Below are 18,411 nucleotides of genomic sequence, written 5' to 3' on the forward strand. Positions count from 1 at the left end.
GATCAAAACTATCACTGTGGAGTTTTCCTTTCAGCTAAGGTAAAATTCAAAATATTCTTTATTTGCATAGCTGCTTTCCCTATTTTTGCTGTTCTATACGTTGTTTGGTTATTATTTTTCTTTAAATTGACTCACTTCTTTTTACTAATATAAATTTGTTTATAAAGGAAACCAGTGCATTAAGGGAAACAAATAATGAGATGTAGGAAGTACTAGGGTCCAGAGAGAGTTCTATGCTCAAGGCAGAGAGAGCAGCCTTTGGGTAAGGATGGGAGAGAGGGGCAGGGCCTGAGAAGAAGAGGAGGAGGAGGGCTGTAGACTGGGCTCCAGGTGAGTAGCTGGTTTGGGGAAGTGGGCTGAGAAGGAAGGCAGGGTGGTGGTTGAAGCCCAGAACGTTATACTGGGACAGCTGAAGGAGGACCCAGAGGTGAGAGCCCGAGGGATGGGAAGACCTGAAGAGTGACCTCAGGGATGGGCTGGGGATCCAGATCCCAAAGGGCACATAGGGGCAGCATACGGGGAGAAGCAGGCCAGGCCCTACGCATAGTCCCCGTTGGTCCAGACTGCGCAGGTCACGGTCCTGAGTCTGGACCGTGGGCCGTGGTTAGCAGACTATGAGAGATGTCAGTGTGAGGTCTGAGTTCCCCCAGAATCATCTCGGCATCACCAGCAGGCCCACATTTTAGGGATATTGAGCTGAGGGTGCTGATCTGGGGGTTGGCTGGCACCCTGCTTGCTCAGAGCCTTAGAAGTAGACCGGTTTCCAAAAGCATTTGGGAATTTCTCTGTAGTGCTGTCTCAGTGTGGACCACAGACTATAAGGAATGAAAGTAGTCAGTCTTTTAGGAAGAGATTTCCAGAGCTCTGTGGTTTACTTCCTGCCTGTGACATCAAGCAGTGACACAGCCTCTGGTGTTGTGGCTAGTATGGATTTGGGGAGATGTCTGCCTCCCTCAGGCTTGGGGAGAAATTACTGCTCAGGCCTAGATTACTGACTGTTCTCATTCCTGGAACTGGGCCTGTAATGGCTTCCTAGCTGATTCACCGGCTTAGTTTGTTCACTTAGTATCTGTTGTTGCATAGAGTGGACTCCCTGTGTGTCCCCTGTATCTGAGTGTGACCTACGAGTCTGGCTTTTGAGAACTGAGCCTAATTACTTGTATCACTTACTTACATGGCTCCAAATTTTATTGTAAGGATAGCAGCCTTTTAAAAAATAATGATCTCATCCTTGTAGGGCACCTTTCTTTTAAGTTAATGATAGCTATTTTGTATTTATTGGACCCCTTAGCGCTGGGTTTTTTTGGGTGAGTCAGGAGTTATTCCTCTCAAGAGGTGAAACTGGAGGCAGGGAGATTATCAGAGGCCCTGCTGTGTGCCTGGCGCAAGACCCAGGAGAGATGGCAGGAGACCCAGCTCTGCGCTCTCTCTCCTGCTCTGCCAAACCAGTTATGAAGCCCCCGGGAGGGCTGGATTGGCGGCTGCTAAATTGTGACTCATTCTTCTGTCCGTCATGTGGGCTCTAGGGGGATAGCATTTAGTTCCCACTGTGGTTTTCTTACCAGCTTGCTATAGTGATTTATTTCTCCCCTTTTCCAGACTTGGTTTCTCAAGAGGAAGTGTTAGCAGGTAGAAGGGGAAATTATGAACTTGTGTAGTAAGATCTCCTAGGGTTGGGACAGCACCTGCTTCCTTCCCCAATGGGCCTGATGTAACCAACATAGTTGAGGCTTCCTAATTGTGTTTGGTTAAAAACAAATGAATGTTTGCCGCTTTCATTAAATGGATATTTATTGTGTGCCTACTGAGTGCCAGGTGTTTAGTGCCCTGTTCTGGGCCCTGGGAATAAGCAAAGCTCCCTGCCCCCTAAAGCACATTCCCTTTATTTGTAAGAACCCCCATAATTTTCTGTACCTGTGTGCTCTCATTTGAGGTTATGAGGTACAATTATAACCAGTTTATCTGTTTTCCCAGACCATACCAGAAAAGAAACAGAAGATTATAAGCACTTTCAAAGACATTCTGGCATCTGGCACAGGCTAATCGAGGCTGACTAGGGAAGAGATAGAAAAACTATAAAAAGAGTAGAATTTAAGATCATCATCACCTAAGGAAGCATAGGAAAAGCCTGACTTTTTGCCCTCAGTAGCATCTGAACATGTTGTACTGTTCAGTAGTTTATGTTCTGAATGATGATCCTAAGATATGGAAGACAGGTTGAACTCAAGTAGTATCCTAGCTAGGATGCAGAAGGGGAGGGGATAGTGAGCAACATTTTAGAAAGACATCAGGAGAATGTCTGGAAACTGGAGTTTGAAGTCTTCATGGAGCTTATGTTTATCTGAGATCTCTGTCGTTCAGGGAGCTGGGCTTTGGAGACAGCCCGGTTCTCTGAAAAACCATGGTCTGGGCAGGAGGTGTTGGGTGAGAAGCCCCTCAGCTGTCACCTAGCTCCTTTCTATCAAGTCTCAGGAAATGCAAATTAATGATTCTAAGTGCTAGGGAAGACCTGGGGATTTAGGGGAAGCCTATAGGTAAAGAAAGAAAGCTGCAGGTGTTAAGATAATCTAGTAGCCTTTGGCACCTTCCGGTGGCTGCTTCAGCCCTGCCCATGAGGTCCCAGCATCTGCAGACTCGATTTCATGGGTGAGCTGCCAGTCCTGATGCCTGGGATGAGATGGTCCTTTCGTTCTCCCACATCATTACATGTGGATTCTTCTATTTCTTTGTTCTTCTGAAAGTTTCTTTTCCTTCCCAACTTTATCACAGTTAAGAAAAATATTGTTTCTTTCTTTCTTTTTTTCTTTTTTTGCCCTGAATCAAGCCTCTTGAGCTGTTATTATGGTAGAATTATTTCATAATAAACAATATTGACACCAGGAGCTTTTCAAAGGCCTGCTGTTCAAGAGTTGTGTTTACATTATGAGAAATTCTTCAGGCATCAATCACGCCAAGAGGGCTGGGCAAAGCTGGGAATCCAGTTTGTAACACAAAACACCGAACTCCAGGCGAACTGGTTCAAAGTCAAAACTGGCCTACCTTCCAGGCTAAAACCCAGCAATGGGCCCTGCCCAGGGCAGGCTTAGCAGCTAAAGATAGTAATAACTAGTTAATCGGGACAGATACACTTGACCAGCATTCTTAGGCCAGCTGGATTTTGGTTCATAGCCACTCTGGAAGATCTCAGGCTACCTATATGTGCCTTATACACTTGAATGAGAGTATTTTCAGGGCTCCTGGGGGCTAATCGAGGGTAGAAATTTAGAACTACCCCCAGCAGACCTGAAACCAGCCTTGTCTGCCTTGAGAATTTATACTGGGCTAACCTGGGCCCGTGGTGGACCTGTGTCCATCCCTGGAGTTCCTGTCAGGTTGGCGTCATACAGGGGTGGTGTCACAATTTACCTCCCTCCCTGGAGGAGATAAGAGAGAGGTTTGGGGCCTATATTGAGTGCCTACGCAGTTTTTGTCAGCTATTTCACATGGATTATTTTCTTTAATCTTCAAACAGCCCTGTGTGTAGGGGATACTTCCCGCACTTTGTAGTTGAAGAATGAAAGGCTAAGTGAGATTCAGTAATTTGCCCAAGGTAATGCTAGTAGTATGTGGAAGATTCAAATTTTGAAAACAAATCTGTTGGGCTCCAGAATCTTCTTTCTTTCAGTGAGCCATGCTGCCTCCTAGCTTAGAATAGTTGGAAGAAGCTAAACATCATTTTTTTAAAAAAAAGATATAATTGACATATAACATTACATTAGTTTCAGGTGTACAGCATAATGATTTGATATATGTATATATTGTAAAATGATCACCACAGTAAGTCTAGTTAACATCCATCACCATAGTAACATTTTTTTTCTTGTGATAAGAATTTTTAAGATCTACTCTTAGTAACTTTCAAATATACAGTACGGTATTATTAACTATAGTCGCTATGCTGTACATTACATCTCCATGAGTTACTGATTTTACAGCTAGAAGTTCGTACCTTTTGAACCCCTTCATCCACTTTGCCCACCTGCCCCTGTCCCACTGCCTGCCTTTGGCAACCACCAATCTGTTCTCTGTATCTTTGAGTTCATTTCTGGTTTGTTTGTTTGTTTTTTAGATTTCACATATAAGTGAGATCACACAGCATTTGTCTTTCTCTGTCTGACTCACTGCGCTCAGCTTAATGCCTTGTCACAAATGGCAGGTCTTCCTTTTTGTGGCTGAATAATATTCCATTCAGTATGCCTGTCTATGTGTGTAAATATAATCTCACATCTTCTTTGTTTATCCATCAGTGAATGCTTAGGTTGCTTCCATGTCTTGGCTATTGTAAATAACGCTGCAGTGAACATGGGGTTGCATATATCTTTTCAAGTGAGTGTTTTCATTTCCTTTGGATAAATACACAGAAGTGGGATTGCTGGATCATATGGTAGTTCTATTTTTAATTTTTTGAGGAATCTCCAAACTGTTTTTCATAATGGATGCACCAATTTACATTGCCACCAACAGTGCACAAGGGTGCCCTTTCTCCATATCTCCTCTAACACTTATTTCTTGTCTTTTTTGATAATGGCTATTCTAACAGGTATGAGATGATGTCCTGTTATGGTTTGATTTGCACTTCCCTGAAGATTAGTGGTGTTGAGCACCTTTTCATGTACCTGTTAACCATCTCTATGTCTTCTTTGGAAAAATGTCTATTCAGATTCTTCGACCAGTTTTAATCAGATTGCTTTTTTAAAAAAAATTTTATTGATGTATAGTCAGTTTACAACGTTGTGTAACTTTCTGGTGTACAGCATAATGTTTCAGTCATACAGATTGCTTGTTTTTTGTTTGTTTCTGAGTTTTGTTTTGTTGCCATTGAATTGTATGAGTTCTTTATATATTTTAAATATCAGCCCCTTATCAGATACATGATTTGCAAATATTTTCTCCCATTCCATAGGTTGCCTTTTTGTTTTGTTGATGATTTCCTTTGCTGTACAGAAGCTTTTTAGTTTGATGTCCTACTTGTTTATTTTTCTTTTGTTGCCTTTGCTTTTGGTGTCAAAGCCAAAAATCTTTGCCAGGACCAATTTCAAGGAGCTTACTGCCTCTGTTTTCTTCTAGGAGTTTTTTTTTTTTTTTTTAAGGGGAATAATTAGGTTTATTTATTTATTTTTAATGGAGTTATTGGGGATTGAACCCAGGACCTTGTGCATGCTAAGCAGGCACTCTACCACTGAGCTATACCCTCCCCCTTCTTCTAGGGGTTTTATGGTTTGGGGTCTTACATTCAAGTCTTTAATCCGTTTTGAGTTAATTTTTTGTGTATGGTGTAAGATAGTGGTCCAGTTTCATTCTTTTGCATGTGACTATCTAGTTTCCCAATGCAATTTATAGAAAATGTTCTTTCCCCATTGCACATTCTTGGTTCCTTTGTTATATATTAATTGAATGTATATGTGTGGGTTTATTTCTGGGCTCACTATTCAGTTCCATTGGTCTGTCTGAATTTATGCCAGTACCATGCAATTTTGGTTACTATAGCTTTGTAATATAGCTTGAAATCAGGAAGTGTGATGCCTCCAGCTTTGTTGTTCTTTCTCAAGGTTGTTTTGCCTATTTGGGATCTTTTGTGGTTCCATACAAATTTTAGGATTGTTTTTTCTATTTCTGTGGAAATGCCATTGGAATTTTTATAAGAATTACACTGACTCTGTAAAATTGCTTTGGGTAGTGAGGACATTTTAACAATGTTAATTATTCTAATTTGTCAGCATGAAATATCTTTCCTTTTATTTGTGTCTTCTTTAATTTCTTTTATCAGTGTCACAGTTTTCAATATATAGGTCCTTCTCCTCCTTGGTTAAATTTATTCCTAGGTGTTTTATTCTTTTGGATAAAATTGTAAATTAGACTGTTTCTTAGTTTCTCTTTCTGATAGTTCATTATTAGTGTATAGAAATGCAACTGAATTTTGCTTATTGATTTTGTATCCTGGAACTTTACTGAATTAGTTTATTCTAACAGTTTTTTGGTGAAGTCTTTAGGGTTTTCCATATTTAATGTCGTGTCATCTGCAAATAGTGCCAGTTTTACTTCTTCCTCTTTGATTTAGATGCCTTTTATTTCTTTTTCTTGCCTAATTGCTCTGGCTAAGACCTCCAATACTATGTTTAGTAAAAGTGAGGAAAGTGTCCTGTTCCTGATTCTCAGAGGAAAAGCTTTCAGCTTTTTGCCATGGAGTATGAAGTTAGCTGTGGACTTGTCATATATGGCTTTTATTAAGTTGAAGTACATTCTCTCTATACCCACTTTGTTCAGAGTTTTAATCTTAAATGGATGTTGAATTTTGTCAAATGCTTTTTCTGCATCTATTGAGATGATCATAAGATGTTTATTTTAATTTTGTTAATGTAGTGTCTCACATTAATTGATTTGTGGATGTTGAGCCATCCTTGGAACCCTGGAATAAATCCCATTTAATCATGGTGTCTGATCCTTTTAATGAACTGTTGAATTGGGTTCGCTAATATTTTGTAGAGTACTTCTGCACCTTTGTTAATTGAGGGTATTGGCCTGTAATTTTCTTTTCCTGTGTCCTTGTCTGGCTTTCGTATCAGGGTAATGCTGGCTTTCACAAAAGAAGTTTGGAGATGTTTCCTCTTCTATTCTTTGGAAGAGTTCGAGAAGGATTGGTGGTAATCTCCTTACTAGCAATTGATCTGTTCAGATTTTTCTACTTCATTATTCAGTCTTGGTAGGTTGTATGTTTCTATGAATGTATCCATTTCTTCCAGGTTGTCCAACTTGTTGGCATATAATTGTTCATAGTAATCTCATGATTTTTGTGTTTCTGTAGTATCAGTTATTACAACTGATCTCATCTTTCATTTCTGATTTTATTTATTTGAATCCTCTCTTTTCTTCTTCGTGAGTCTAGCTAAACATTTGTCTATTCTGCTTATCTTAAAAAAAAACATATCTTAGTTTCATTGATCTTTTCTGTTATCTTTTTAGTCTCTTTGTCATTTATTTATGCTCTGATTTTTGTTATTTCCTTCCTTCTCCTAACTTTGGGCTTCGTGTGTTCTTTTTCTAGTTCTTTGAGGTATAAAATTAAGTAGTTTATTTGAGATCTTTCTTGTTTCTTAAGGTGAACATTTATTGCTATGGACTTCCCTCTTACAACTGCTTTTGCTGCATCCCATAAGTTTTGGTATGTTGTATTTCTGTTTTCATTTGTGTCAAGTTTTTTTTTTAATTTCTCTTTTGTTTTCTACTTTGACCCATTGGTTGTTTGGTAGTGTGTTGTTTAATCTTCACATATTTGTGAATTTTTCAGTTCTTTTCTTATAATTAATTTCTAGTTTCATACCGCTGTGGTCAGGACAGATACTTGATATGATTTAAATCTTAAATGTATTGACTTGTTTTGGGCCTGACATACAATCTATCCTGCAAAATGTTTTATGTATGCTTCAAAAGAATGTGTATTCTGTTCCTTTTGGCTGGAGTGTTGTATATATGTCTGAGTTCACCTGAACTAACATATCATTTAAGGCAGATGTTTTCATATTGATTTGCTGTCTGGATGATCTATCCATTGGTGAAAGTAGGGTGTTAAAATCTACTATTATTGTATTGCTGTCTATTTCTCCATTTAAGTCTGTTAATATTTGTTTTACATATTTAGGTGCTCCTATGTTGGGTGCATAAATATTTACTAATGTTATATCCTCTTGATGAATTGACTCCTTTATCATTATATAATGACCTTCTTGTCTCTACTACAGTCTTTGTTTTAAAGTCTATTTTGTCTGAGTATAACTACTTCAGCTTTTCTTCATTTGTTTCCACTTGCATGGAGTATCTTTTTTTATACCTTCACTTTCAGTCTGTGTATGTCCTTTCATCTGAAGTGAGTCTCGTGTAGGCAGCATATAGATGAGTCTTGTTTTTTTGAATCCTTTCAGCCACTCTGTCTTCCGATTGGAGAATATACTTCTGTTTGTTTTTTAACAATTTTCCCCTTGATGTGAAAAGTCATACAAGCTCATTGTAAAAAATAAATGTCAACTATAACCTTCTCCTTCAGAAATATTTTTATATTTTCATCTGGCTAAGGTGAACTCCCTCCTTGGCCTTCTCTGACACCACCCTGGCAAAGGTTTGGGGTGCTTTGCTACAGCTGATGAGGGTGGAAGTCTAGACTTCCCATTAGGCCTTTGATGGTGTGGGTTGGGTGGGAGCCATAATTTTTTTTATGGTGTGTGGATAGAGTAGAACAGTTATTGTCTGAAATAATGATTTCATGGTTTTTCATTGAATGGATTTTCAGTATCATAATCAATGCCTCATTGTGTCATAGTCTCCTCATTTGTAAAATGAGGATAATAATAATTTCTACCTTATAGGGATGTGTTAAGAGTTAAATAAGGTTACTATAAGGAAAGCACTTCAAACAGAGCTTGCTACATGGTAAACGTTATATGTACGTCTAAGTGCTAGCTACTATTTTTGTTGTTTGGAATGTAAATGATTTCTGATTCTCTCTTTTATAAATGATGCTGTAAATGAACAGCAGTGTTTATAAATACTGTATAAATTTCTAAGCATTTCTTTAGACCAGGCTCTTAGAAGAGGCCTTGCTGGATCATTGGTTAGCACTTTTCAGAGCTTTCTGATGTGTACCGCCAGACTGCTTTCCAGAATCATAGCGTCAGTTTACTTATTTACCACAAAGCCACCAACATGATGTACTATCCTTTTTTCCCTTGTTGTCAATTAATAGCTGCAAAAAGGCTTAATTTTTGTGTGTGAGGCAGAGCATTTTTCATGTTATTAACCATTTCTGTTCTATGGATTGTCTCTTCATGTTCTTTCTCTGTTGTCTTGTAGTTTGTCTTTTTCTTGTTTTTTTAATGCATGATTTCTCCCATCCAAGTACTAACCAGGCCCCACTCTGCTTAGCTTCCAAAAAGATCGGGCGTGCTCAGGGCGATGTGGCCATAGACCTGCATGATTTCTTTGTATAGTAAATATGTGTTGTTTGTCATATTTTATGCAGATACGTCTCTCAGTTTTCATTTCCCTTTTTTTTTTAATTCTATGATTTTTTACTTAGACAAATTAAAAGTTTTTTCACTGTAAACCCATTCATTTTGTGTGAGTACTTGCATGTATGTGTGCGTGCGTGTGTGATTTCTTCCCTTGCTTTAATGCTTAGGAATTTCTTCCTCATCCTAAAAGCAGGTTAATTGTCCCATAACTTTCTTTATTTAGGTTCTTTTAGCTTCATTTTTTACATTTAGTTTTTTTATCTATCTGGAATTATTTTGGTATATTGTTTGAGATCAATATCTAACCTTTTTTTCACTCAGTATAATGATTTTAGTAAGACTTTTTACCACACACTAAATTTTAACATTACTACTGTTTCTTGGCCATGCTTATATGTTCCATTAATGTTGCCTCTGTACTTTATGATAAACTTTCATTAGCTGATGAGAACTTTGAGGTTCAAGTTCTTTAGGCTTGGAGACCCCAAAAGCCTCGTCCGTCATTCATCCTGGTTCATTAGTCTTGAACTCAGATGGCTCTCTACGTCTGGCCCTGCTCATGCACTCAGGGGCTTTCCCTTCTAATTGTTCTGCTCTGTTTGATGAATGACACATAGCTTACGTATCACATTAACTTTCTTGTGTTTTCAGTATCAGATCTCAGTTAACTCTATCGTTCTTTAACCGTTCCCCCTCTTCTCGGCCCAGTTTCTATTTCTTTGTTTACATGTACGCTCTCATTCCCTAGCATTTCTTCATCCCAAGTCTGTGCGTTAAAACTTGTTTGTATAAATTTGGTTTTTTTTCCTAGTTTTCTTCCATTACTTTTCTTTGCTTGAAGTTTTTTAATTAAACAAAATATCCTTTGACAAAACATTATTTTTATTCCCACGTTTTATTGCAAGTATGTCTCTCCTTTTTCACGTGTTTTTCTGTTCTCAGTACCTTTTCCTCATTAAAGGAAAACTTACATTTCTCCTCTAAGCTGGCCTGGGGCTTGAAGAAAAGCCAGGCTCTTCCATACCCTCTTTCTTGAATGCCCTTTCTGGCTCTACTTGAAGAACTGTTACTCACCTTTCAGATTCAGCTCAGATATTGCCTCCTCTGTGAGGCCTTCAGGCTAAAATTAGCAGCTCTTTTCTGTGTTTCCATTCTTAGAGACCTCTCTTACAGGCATCTCATAAGCACAATGTAATTCATTGTTTTCACAGCCATCTTCCTTGCTAAGCAGTGTCCTTCCTCTTCATTGTCAGGGAAATTCCTGATTTTTCTCTGTATCCCTAGGTCCAGCTCAGCACCGCCATATCCTAGATGCCCCATCAGTGCACCCAGGAGGTGGGGTAGATTCAGTGCTGTAATGAAGGGCTTCCAGAGTGCTCCCCTCCTACCCTTAGACATCTCTCCCTAAGAATGAATACCAGCCTGACTTTGACTTTCTCACCTCTCTCCCTTCTAATATCCAGCCAGTGCGTGACACTAGTAATTTTTTTCCTATAGGATCTTGAAACACAGAATGTTCATCCCCTTATACCTTTAAAGGGTGATTTGGAAATGGAGGCCCAGGCCAGGCCTTGAGGGAATGAGGGTCCAGGATACATCAAATTGATTGGGACAGTTGTGTTTTGTTGTAGATGTTGGGAGTGTGGGAGGCTGGAGGGTGGGGGTAAGATGAGGGTCCCCACAGATGGAGAGTGAGGTGACCTAGGTCTAATTATACTATTGCTTCAAATAAAATCTGATGATACTGTTAAAGACATTTGTCAAAGAAACATAGTCTGGAAAGAGAATTGAAAAGGAAGCTAATATATGTAGGTTAATTTCCCATTATTACATAATTTTTTTGTTTGAACAACTTTGTTTTCCTACTTAAGAAAAAAAATTTTTGTCATATAGAATATCCAAAATAAAACACAAAACAATGTTTAATATCATACCTTTAGAATAAAATCCATAACGCAGTCTCTCAAAAAATAAAAAAAAGAAAGAAAAAATGTAGAATATACTACTGTCCAGGCCCCCAGGCTCCTTTTATCTTGCTTTCCCACTGGTCCTTCTTGTCTTCTCTCCCTTTTGCTGTCCCCCTTAGATTTACGAAAAAGAACATGTAATATTTTTAAAGAACCCCATGATACAAAAGAAACCATCTTCTGCAAAAATCCTCCAATATCAGTTGGGCACTCCTGCTAGTCCTGGTCCTGAGGAAGTTCATTCCGAGGGTGGTGTTGCAAATTGAGGCAATAGACACTCTGTTCTCCCTGCGTCTTCCTCTCAGCCAGCTCAGAGAGAGAGCCTGGGATCAGAGAGAGAGGTGGTGGTGGAGAGGCAGAAACAAGACCCCAAAGACTTCTGTTGTTGGAATGATCAAAGAGGAAGGTTTATTTATTTTTCATATGTTTTATTCTGGGGGAGTATTAGGTTTATTTTATTTATGTATTTATTTTAATGGAGGTACCTGGAATTGAACCCAGGACCTCATGAATGCTAAGAACACACTCTACCACTGAGCTATACCCTCCCCCGAAGAGGAAGGTTTAGATCATCCACCATCCAGTTAACAGTGGAACCTTGAAGAGAGGGCTGGGGAAATGGGGAAAGAACATTAGCTTTTTAGCTTTCTCTTTATATATTTTTTGTATTGTTTTACTTATTGGATAAACAAAGGACCCTTAAATATAAAGAATGTATAATAAAGGCTTGGTTTAAAATTTAAAAAAAAAAGAAATAAGGCCTTGGGCATAATGGAGGAGGCAAAAGAAAGAGAAAGGGAGAAAAGACAATGATAAGGGGCCTAAATAGTAAAGATGACATTTCAAAGGTAAAACTATATATAAAACTATCACCTCCCCTTCCCATATTATTATTTTTTAAATAGTGAAAACAGAGCTAGATTTTTGTTATTGTTGTTGTTACTTTTTAATGGTGAAGACCTAGGCTGAAGTGGGGAGGCGAACAAGTGGGCAGTTGGGAAGGTCGGCACAGCAGGGAGGCACATCACACCCTCTCTGCTCAAGGCCTGTCCTGGTAGTGGTTCCTGCTTCCTGGGGCTCATCCAGGAGACCTTGATGGGCTCGGTTGCCTTGGCTGGTGAAGGTGCAGTGCTGGCCGTGGCCCAGCAGGTGGCATCACACCCCAGATGTCCTGGGCTAGGTGGCTGCTGGTTCTCCTTGGCTATGTAGGTAGGAGTGGGGTTAGGCACCTCCCCACAGGCCCTCCCTGGGGGTGCTGGCTGCTTGCCTCTGAAGGCCCTTATTTAGCACACTTTGGGTAGAAGTGTTTATTGGTTCCTCTGGGAAGCCTGGAAAGCCAGTCAGCCTAGCTACTGCTATAAGTTTTAGGTCCACAGGCTCCTCCCAAGAGGTTTGAGCAGTAGGTAAGTTGTGCAGGCAGAAGCGAGGGCAAGGTCTCAGGAAGTGGAAAGCAGGTTCTGGGATTTTGTGCTCTGCCTTCCCTTATGAGTGGGGAATATATAAAAGAGAATCCTGACAGCTATATTTCTTTAGTTTTACTAATAGAAGAAATAATACTTATTTTCTTTTTAATACAGAGAAGTGCAAAGATAAAAACTAAAAATGGACCATAACCTCCCCACCAGGATAACCCCTGTTATCAGTAAAAGATGATAATAAAGTAAGACTTGTTTAAGGTTTGAAAATTTGAACTACAGAAAAGTATAAAATGAGAAGTAAAGGTTTCCTTCCCTCCACCTTCAGCTTCTTTCCAAAGGAAACTACTGTTAAGTTTCTTATGATTGCTTTGAGAAAAAAGAAGGAAAAAAAAGCTATGCACATGCCCGAGTATCTCTTTTTACATTTCTTTTATTTATTTTCAACCCCAAAGTGATCATACTATATATACTGTTCTAAGATTTGTTTTTTCATATACTGTACCTTGAGGATCTTTATTTCTTTTGAATTGAGGTATAATTGACATATAACATTGTATTAGTTTCAGGTGTACAATGTAATGATTGGATATTTGTATATATTGCAAAATGATCACCACAATAAGTCTAGTTAACATCCATCACCTCACATAGTTACAGTTTTTTTTTTCTGGTGATGCAGACTTGATCTCTCTAGTCAGCACATGTAGACTTCTATCTATGGTAACTGTTTTCATGGGTCTCCCCATTGATGGAGATGTTGGTTGGTTCCACTTAGGGGCTGGTATAAACAATGCTGTAGTGACCATCCTTGTATAGTTGTTTTGGCATGCATCTACAAGTCCACATTACTAGGAATGAGTCAAAGGGAAAGTACATTTTAAATTTGATGGCTAAATTTTCCTCCAGAAAGGTTGCCTAGTGTACATGCCCATCAAGGGTGTGTAAGTGCCTGTTTCCAGGTGGCTGTAGGGAAACCTGCCCCTGCCAGGAGCCTTTCAGCATCCACGGTGATTGGGTGCTCAGCAGGAAATAGGCCCAGCCCCTCTGCTCCATGGCCTTTGCCTCTACTGCAAATCTCTGTGCTTGTGAGGTGACTGTTTCAGTGTGGGAGCCTTTCTTTTAGTAATGGAGAGCTCTCCCTGGATTTCCCTTATCACTTTAGCAATGTTTCCCTGTCCATCCTGGGGTGAGAGAATGAATAACCAAATATTGACTCTTCCAGGTGAAGAAGGCATATAGGCAAAAGGCCCTCTCCTGCCACCCAGACAAAAATCCGGATAATCCCCGAGCAGGTGAGACTCTCCTAGACACCGGGAGAAAGAGACTGGCTCACCTGGGCATGGCATGAGTGCCCTTGGAGGCACACATCCTGGCTTTGGGCGCTGGGCCCCAAGGCTGCACTTTGCTTGTTGGGGCGTCTGGTCAGTTGCTGATGTGCTCACCCTTCCTTTCTTGCCCATCATCTGCTGACGTCTGCTTTTCCAGCAGCCTGTCGCTTTTTTGAGGTGCTTTTTTGAGGGAGCACACAATCACCAAGTCTCAGTTTTTCTCTTCTCTCTTTTTTGATCCTCACATTTAGCTGAACTCTTCCACCAGCTTTCCCAGGCCTTGGAGGTACTGACTGATGCTGCCGCCAGGGTAAGCACATCTTCCTCTGTCTGAATTATCCCCCACACTTAGAGACCACTGTGTGCTTCATCCTCTATACGTGGCCATGTGGCACGGTCCTTGCTGTCCCAGCCTGGAGACCGGGTCACCAGGCTGCCCCACCGACGGCTCTGGGGCTAGTGGTGCGGCTGGGGAGATGGCTGGGCTCTGTGCATGTTCTCTGGCTGACCGCTCCGTTCCTTTCTCCTGCAGGCTGCTTATGACAAGGTCAGGAAAGCCAAGAAGCAGGCAGCAGAAAGGACACAGAAACTTGATGAGAGAAGGAAAAAAGTGAAGCTTGGTAGGTGACATCATGGTGCTGGTGGCCTGTGGTTTCCCTGGGCTGTTTTCATGCAGCTCCTCCACCTTTCCTCCTGCAGCATTAGTTCCAGCAACTCAAAGCTTTGTGGCCCCGGCTCTGGGCAGAACCCTGTTCTCAGGAGTGGCTCCTAAAGGCCACTCTTAAGAATAACAATGACTAGCTGTGCTATTAGCTAGGCATTGTGACAGATGTTTTACTGTCTCCTTTAATTATCACAGCTATCCAAGGAGCTGGGTGTTACGAAACCCATTTTTTTATAGACAAAAGAAGCTAAGGCACTAAGAGGATAAGAACTTGCTGGAGCTGGAATTTGAACCCACACAGCATGAGTACAGTCAGTGTCCTTGCTGGCCATGCCGTCTTGGATCTTTTTCATTCATCTCAGCCTCATTTCTGCATAGAGCCTTCACTCTGAGAAGTCCCCTCAGAAGGATCCAGAGAGGGTCAGGCTTTTGTCTTAAAAAACACTTTCTTGACATATGTTTTGTATATCATATTGTCTGCTTACTTCAAGTGTACAATTCAGTGATTTTTAGTAAATTTACCATATGGTGCAACTATGACTATAAATCAGTTTTAGAACATTTTCATCACCCTCATAAGATTGGTCCAGACATTCTTTACTCGATTTTTCTCTGCTTCTTCTTGCCTATTTGATATCCATATATTTAATATGTACATATACCACCCCAGTACATCCATCAAAAACAAACAAACCTGGAAAGTCTAGGTAAGTAAAGTGAACAGAAAAGAAAGCAGCGAGTCCCAGACTTGAGAGAAGCATTTGTTGCAGCAGCTGGCCTGGCACAGGGCCACAAGCAGGTTTCTCTTGGAAGGTGGGAAGGGCTCTGGGACCTGGGGTGATGTCCTTCTATGGAGGCTGCCGTCCCTGCAGGAGCCACTGCAGCCAGGACCACAGTGAGGCTTGGCAGTTGTGAATTGAGGCAGGGTAGGGGAGACAGTGGGAACTCGAGCTCAGTGGTGGGAAGAGGATCGAAGCCAAGGCAAGGTCACAGGTCAGGCTGTGGTGCCAAACCACAGGAATAGAAGCCCACAGCTCCACCCACTCGCACCCCTGACCCGTGGCCCTGGGCTGCTGACATAAGCACCCACCTACACCTTGTTCACTGATTGGAGAACCAGCTTGGTCAGCATAAGCTGATTTAACTCTTCTAGACCCCGACCACTCAGATGGAGCCTATACTTCCTTGCTATGACTTTTCTCAGTGGAAATCAATTCGGGGTATGGAGGGACAGGGCAGAGTTACTGTATGGGTTCATCCTGTGTGAGATTTTGGGGAGGCAGCCAGAACCAGGTGGTCCAGGGCCATGTAGAAACCACTTAGACCAGACATTGGGTCATTCAAACTTTGTGCCTAGACCTGGAGGCCCGGGAACGGCAGGCCCAGGCCCAGGGCAGTGAGGAGGAGGAGGAGAGCCGGAGCACCAGGACACTAGAGCAAGAGGTGAGCAGGAGGGGGAGGCGGGTGGACCTGGGGGTTGTCGTGGTTGGGGGAGGACATGCCCTCTCCACCTTCTTTTGTGGGATCTGGGTAATCTGTCCCACCCACAGGTTGCTGAGCCTAGTTTGCAGGTGGAACATCCCAGGGACCTTTACAAGGTAAGCCAACCTGGAACTGGATCTGCACAGAATTGTCATCCACTCCAACCCCCGCTCTGCAGATCGAACGCCTGCGAGAAGAGGGCTCCCGGCAGCTGGAGGAACAGCAGAGGCTGGTCCAGGAGCAGATACGCCAGGAACGAGAACAGAGGTTGAGAGGTGAAAGTCTGTCCCCCAACCTGCTTCCCCCTCTGAGCGAGCTCCCGATGCCCAGAGTGGCCACACTGGCTGCTCAGTGGAGTTACTGTGGAAACTTTCACCTGCTGGAACCCCCAGGGCATCTCATTTGGACACATGCCACCTGTCATTTCTTCCTACCAGTTCTCTGGGGCCTGTTGTCTTTTTACTCTGCCTGAGATCTCCTGAGATCCCCGCCTGTCATTGTTCCAAGCAGACCTGGCTGTTTTGGAGCAGATCACTGTTGGGAAGGCTCTAGGATACTTTGTTTCAGTAGAACTGTGTGGTCGGTACCTCCACCTCTTGCCCCTGGAAGGTGTTTATGGCCCTTTGTTGGAAAAATGCTGACCATGGCCTTCATCGGACAGCCAGGCAGCTGCCCCGAAGTGGCAGCTCCTCAAGGTTGGGGTAGAATTGCCTCTACTCCCCCCCACCAGGCTCCACAGCAGGGCAGGGCAAAGATTGCCCTTGGTTAGGAAGGATCTTTTCTAGGTCATTCTGGCCCTAGGCTGAGTCTCCTTTGGGAGAATCTCCGGCTCCCTCATATTCTACCTTGCTAATTTTCCTAAATTTTCTAGGAATGGCAGAAAATCCTGAAAGCGAAAGAACCCCAAAGCTAAAGGTGAGCCCTTCAGGATCCACAGGCCACCTCACACTACGTCCTCAGCAAGAGCAGACGCTTCCGGGGCACAAGGGCTTCTGGCAGGGACACTGGGTTTCTGGGAGCCACACCACTACCCACATCCTTCCAACTTCCTGCTGCCTGGGCGTCAGGATGGCATCTCAGAGCTGCCCACGACAGGCTGCTCTTAGCCTGAAGGCTGCAGGGTGGCACTCCCAGAAGCCCTCAAAGGAGAGCATCTTTTAGGGCTGGAAGCCTGCTTGTCCATTTTTAAGGGGAATGCATCTTTGGGGGGTGCTCCCTAGACTACCCTTGCCTTGAAGACTAGTGGGGTGTCTGCTCAGACTGGAAAGCTCAAGGGAGGGGTCTGGTACTGTTGAGGAGGTGTGTTTAATGGCAACACCCACTGCTGTCTTTTCAGCTCAAATGGAAGAGCAAGAAGGAGGCCGAGTCACAAGGCGGCTATTCCAGAGATGTCCTCCTGCAGCTTTTTCAAAAGGTTTCCCCTGCTGACTTCCCTCTTACCTATCATCTTCATCCCCACCTCAGCCCAAACCCAAAGATCTCCAGGCCTAACTTTCCTTCACATCTCCACCTGGATTTTCCCCCTGTGTCATAGACCATAGGACTGCCTAGAAACTTCTCCCCAGGCCATGACCTTATAGCCACTTGTGTTGCCATGTGCCCCCTCCAGCCAGCGCTAACACTTGACATCCTTAGAAGCAAAGGGCTTGGCCAGGTGTGTAGGGAGAGAGAAGGTGGGCATCTGGCACCAAAGCCCCTGTCCTTTTCACCTCCTTCAGTCACCAAGGCAGGTGCGCATCTCTGCAGGTCTAAATCCCCACCTCTGCCCAACTCTCCTTTGCTGTCCTCTACATTCCTGGGGAAACAAACCCTTTCTTTCCCATCTCTGATCTCCCCTCTCTGGGAACCTAGCAACACAAGGCTATTCACTGGCTCAGAATGGCCCAGCAGCCTGAGGGTGGCCAGGCTTGCCTCTGGCTTAAGCTGGGCCATCCTGAAGGCTTACCCAGACCCCCTTGTCCTCACAGTATGGAGAAGTGCTCAACCTGGTACTTTCCAGTAAGAAGGCAGGCACTGCCGTGGTGGAGTTTGCGACCATCAAGGCAGCGGTGAGTGCTGCGTGGGGCTTTGGGGGCCATTCACAGCCCTGCCGCTCCTGGGGAGAAACCCAATTCTGTGGGCTCTCTGTTAAGCTCCCACGGGGTCTCTGGGCCACCTCAGAGCCAAGGTTCCCCAGAGGCCCCTGACTCCTGGGAGTTGAGGCACAGCGAGTGCAGGGATGGACAGGACACTCCAGGGATGGAGGAAAGCACAGCGGGTTCATTTCCTGCTGCCTGGTTCCCCACCCTCTACCTTCCTGTGGAAGCCTGCGTGCCTCCAAGCTTGGGGCCCCTGAGCTGCCTTCCCACCGTCCCCCTTCCCTCAGTCCCCAGTCAGAGGGCTCATATGGCCCATCAGGAGAGTCAAAGCTTCAGCACACCCTCTTACAAAGGTTGCTCGGCTTTGCTTGGAGGACAAGAGTGCTGGTTCTGGTTCTTTTTGTCGGGGTAGAGAGAAGTACTTTTGTAGCTG

At 42.9% G+C, this 18,411-nt stretch overlaps 1 protein-coding gene across 1 annotated transcript in view; it reads left to right on the forward strand.

The window, feature by feature from the left end:
* DNAJC17 (DnaJ heat shock protein family (Hsp40) member C17) overlaps positions 1 to 18,411 on the forward strand; it is a 32,602-nt gene that overhangs the window by 8,594 nt on the left and 5,597 nt on the right. Inside the window, exons 2-9 of the mRNA XM_006176619.3 lie at positions 13,649 to 13,718; positions 14,006 to 14,064; positions 14,287 to 14,374; positions 15,776 to 15,861; positions 16,079 to 16,175; positions 16,772 to 16,815; positions 17,237 to 17,314; positions 17,868 to 17,948. Of these exons, the coding sequence (XP_006176681.2) occupies positions 13,649 to 13,718; positions 14,006 to 14,064; positions 14,287 to 14,374; positions 15,776 to 15,861; positions 16,079 to 16,175; positions 16,772 to 16,815; positions 17,237 to 17,314; positions 17,868 to 17,948 (603 nt within the window). The remainder of the gene's footprint in view (positions 1 to 13,648; positions 13,719 to 14,005; positions 14,065 to 14,286; positions 14,375 to 15,775; positions 15,862 to 16,078; positions 16,176 to 16,771; positions 16,816 to 17,236; positions 17,315 to 17,867; positions 17,949 to 18,411) is intronic.

The sequence above is a fragment of the Camelus ferus genome, chromosome 6, assembly GCF_009834535.1.
Source record: "Camelus ferus isolate YT-003-E chromosome 6, BCGSAC_Cfer_1.0, whole genome shotgun sequence".
In the NCBI taxonomy this organism is placed as follows: Eukaryota; Metazoa; Chordata; class Mammalia; order Artiodactyla; family Camelidae; genus Camelus; species Camelus ferus.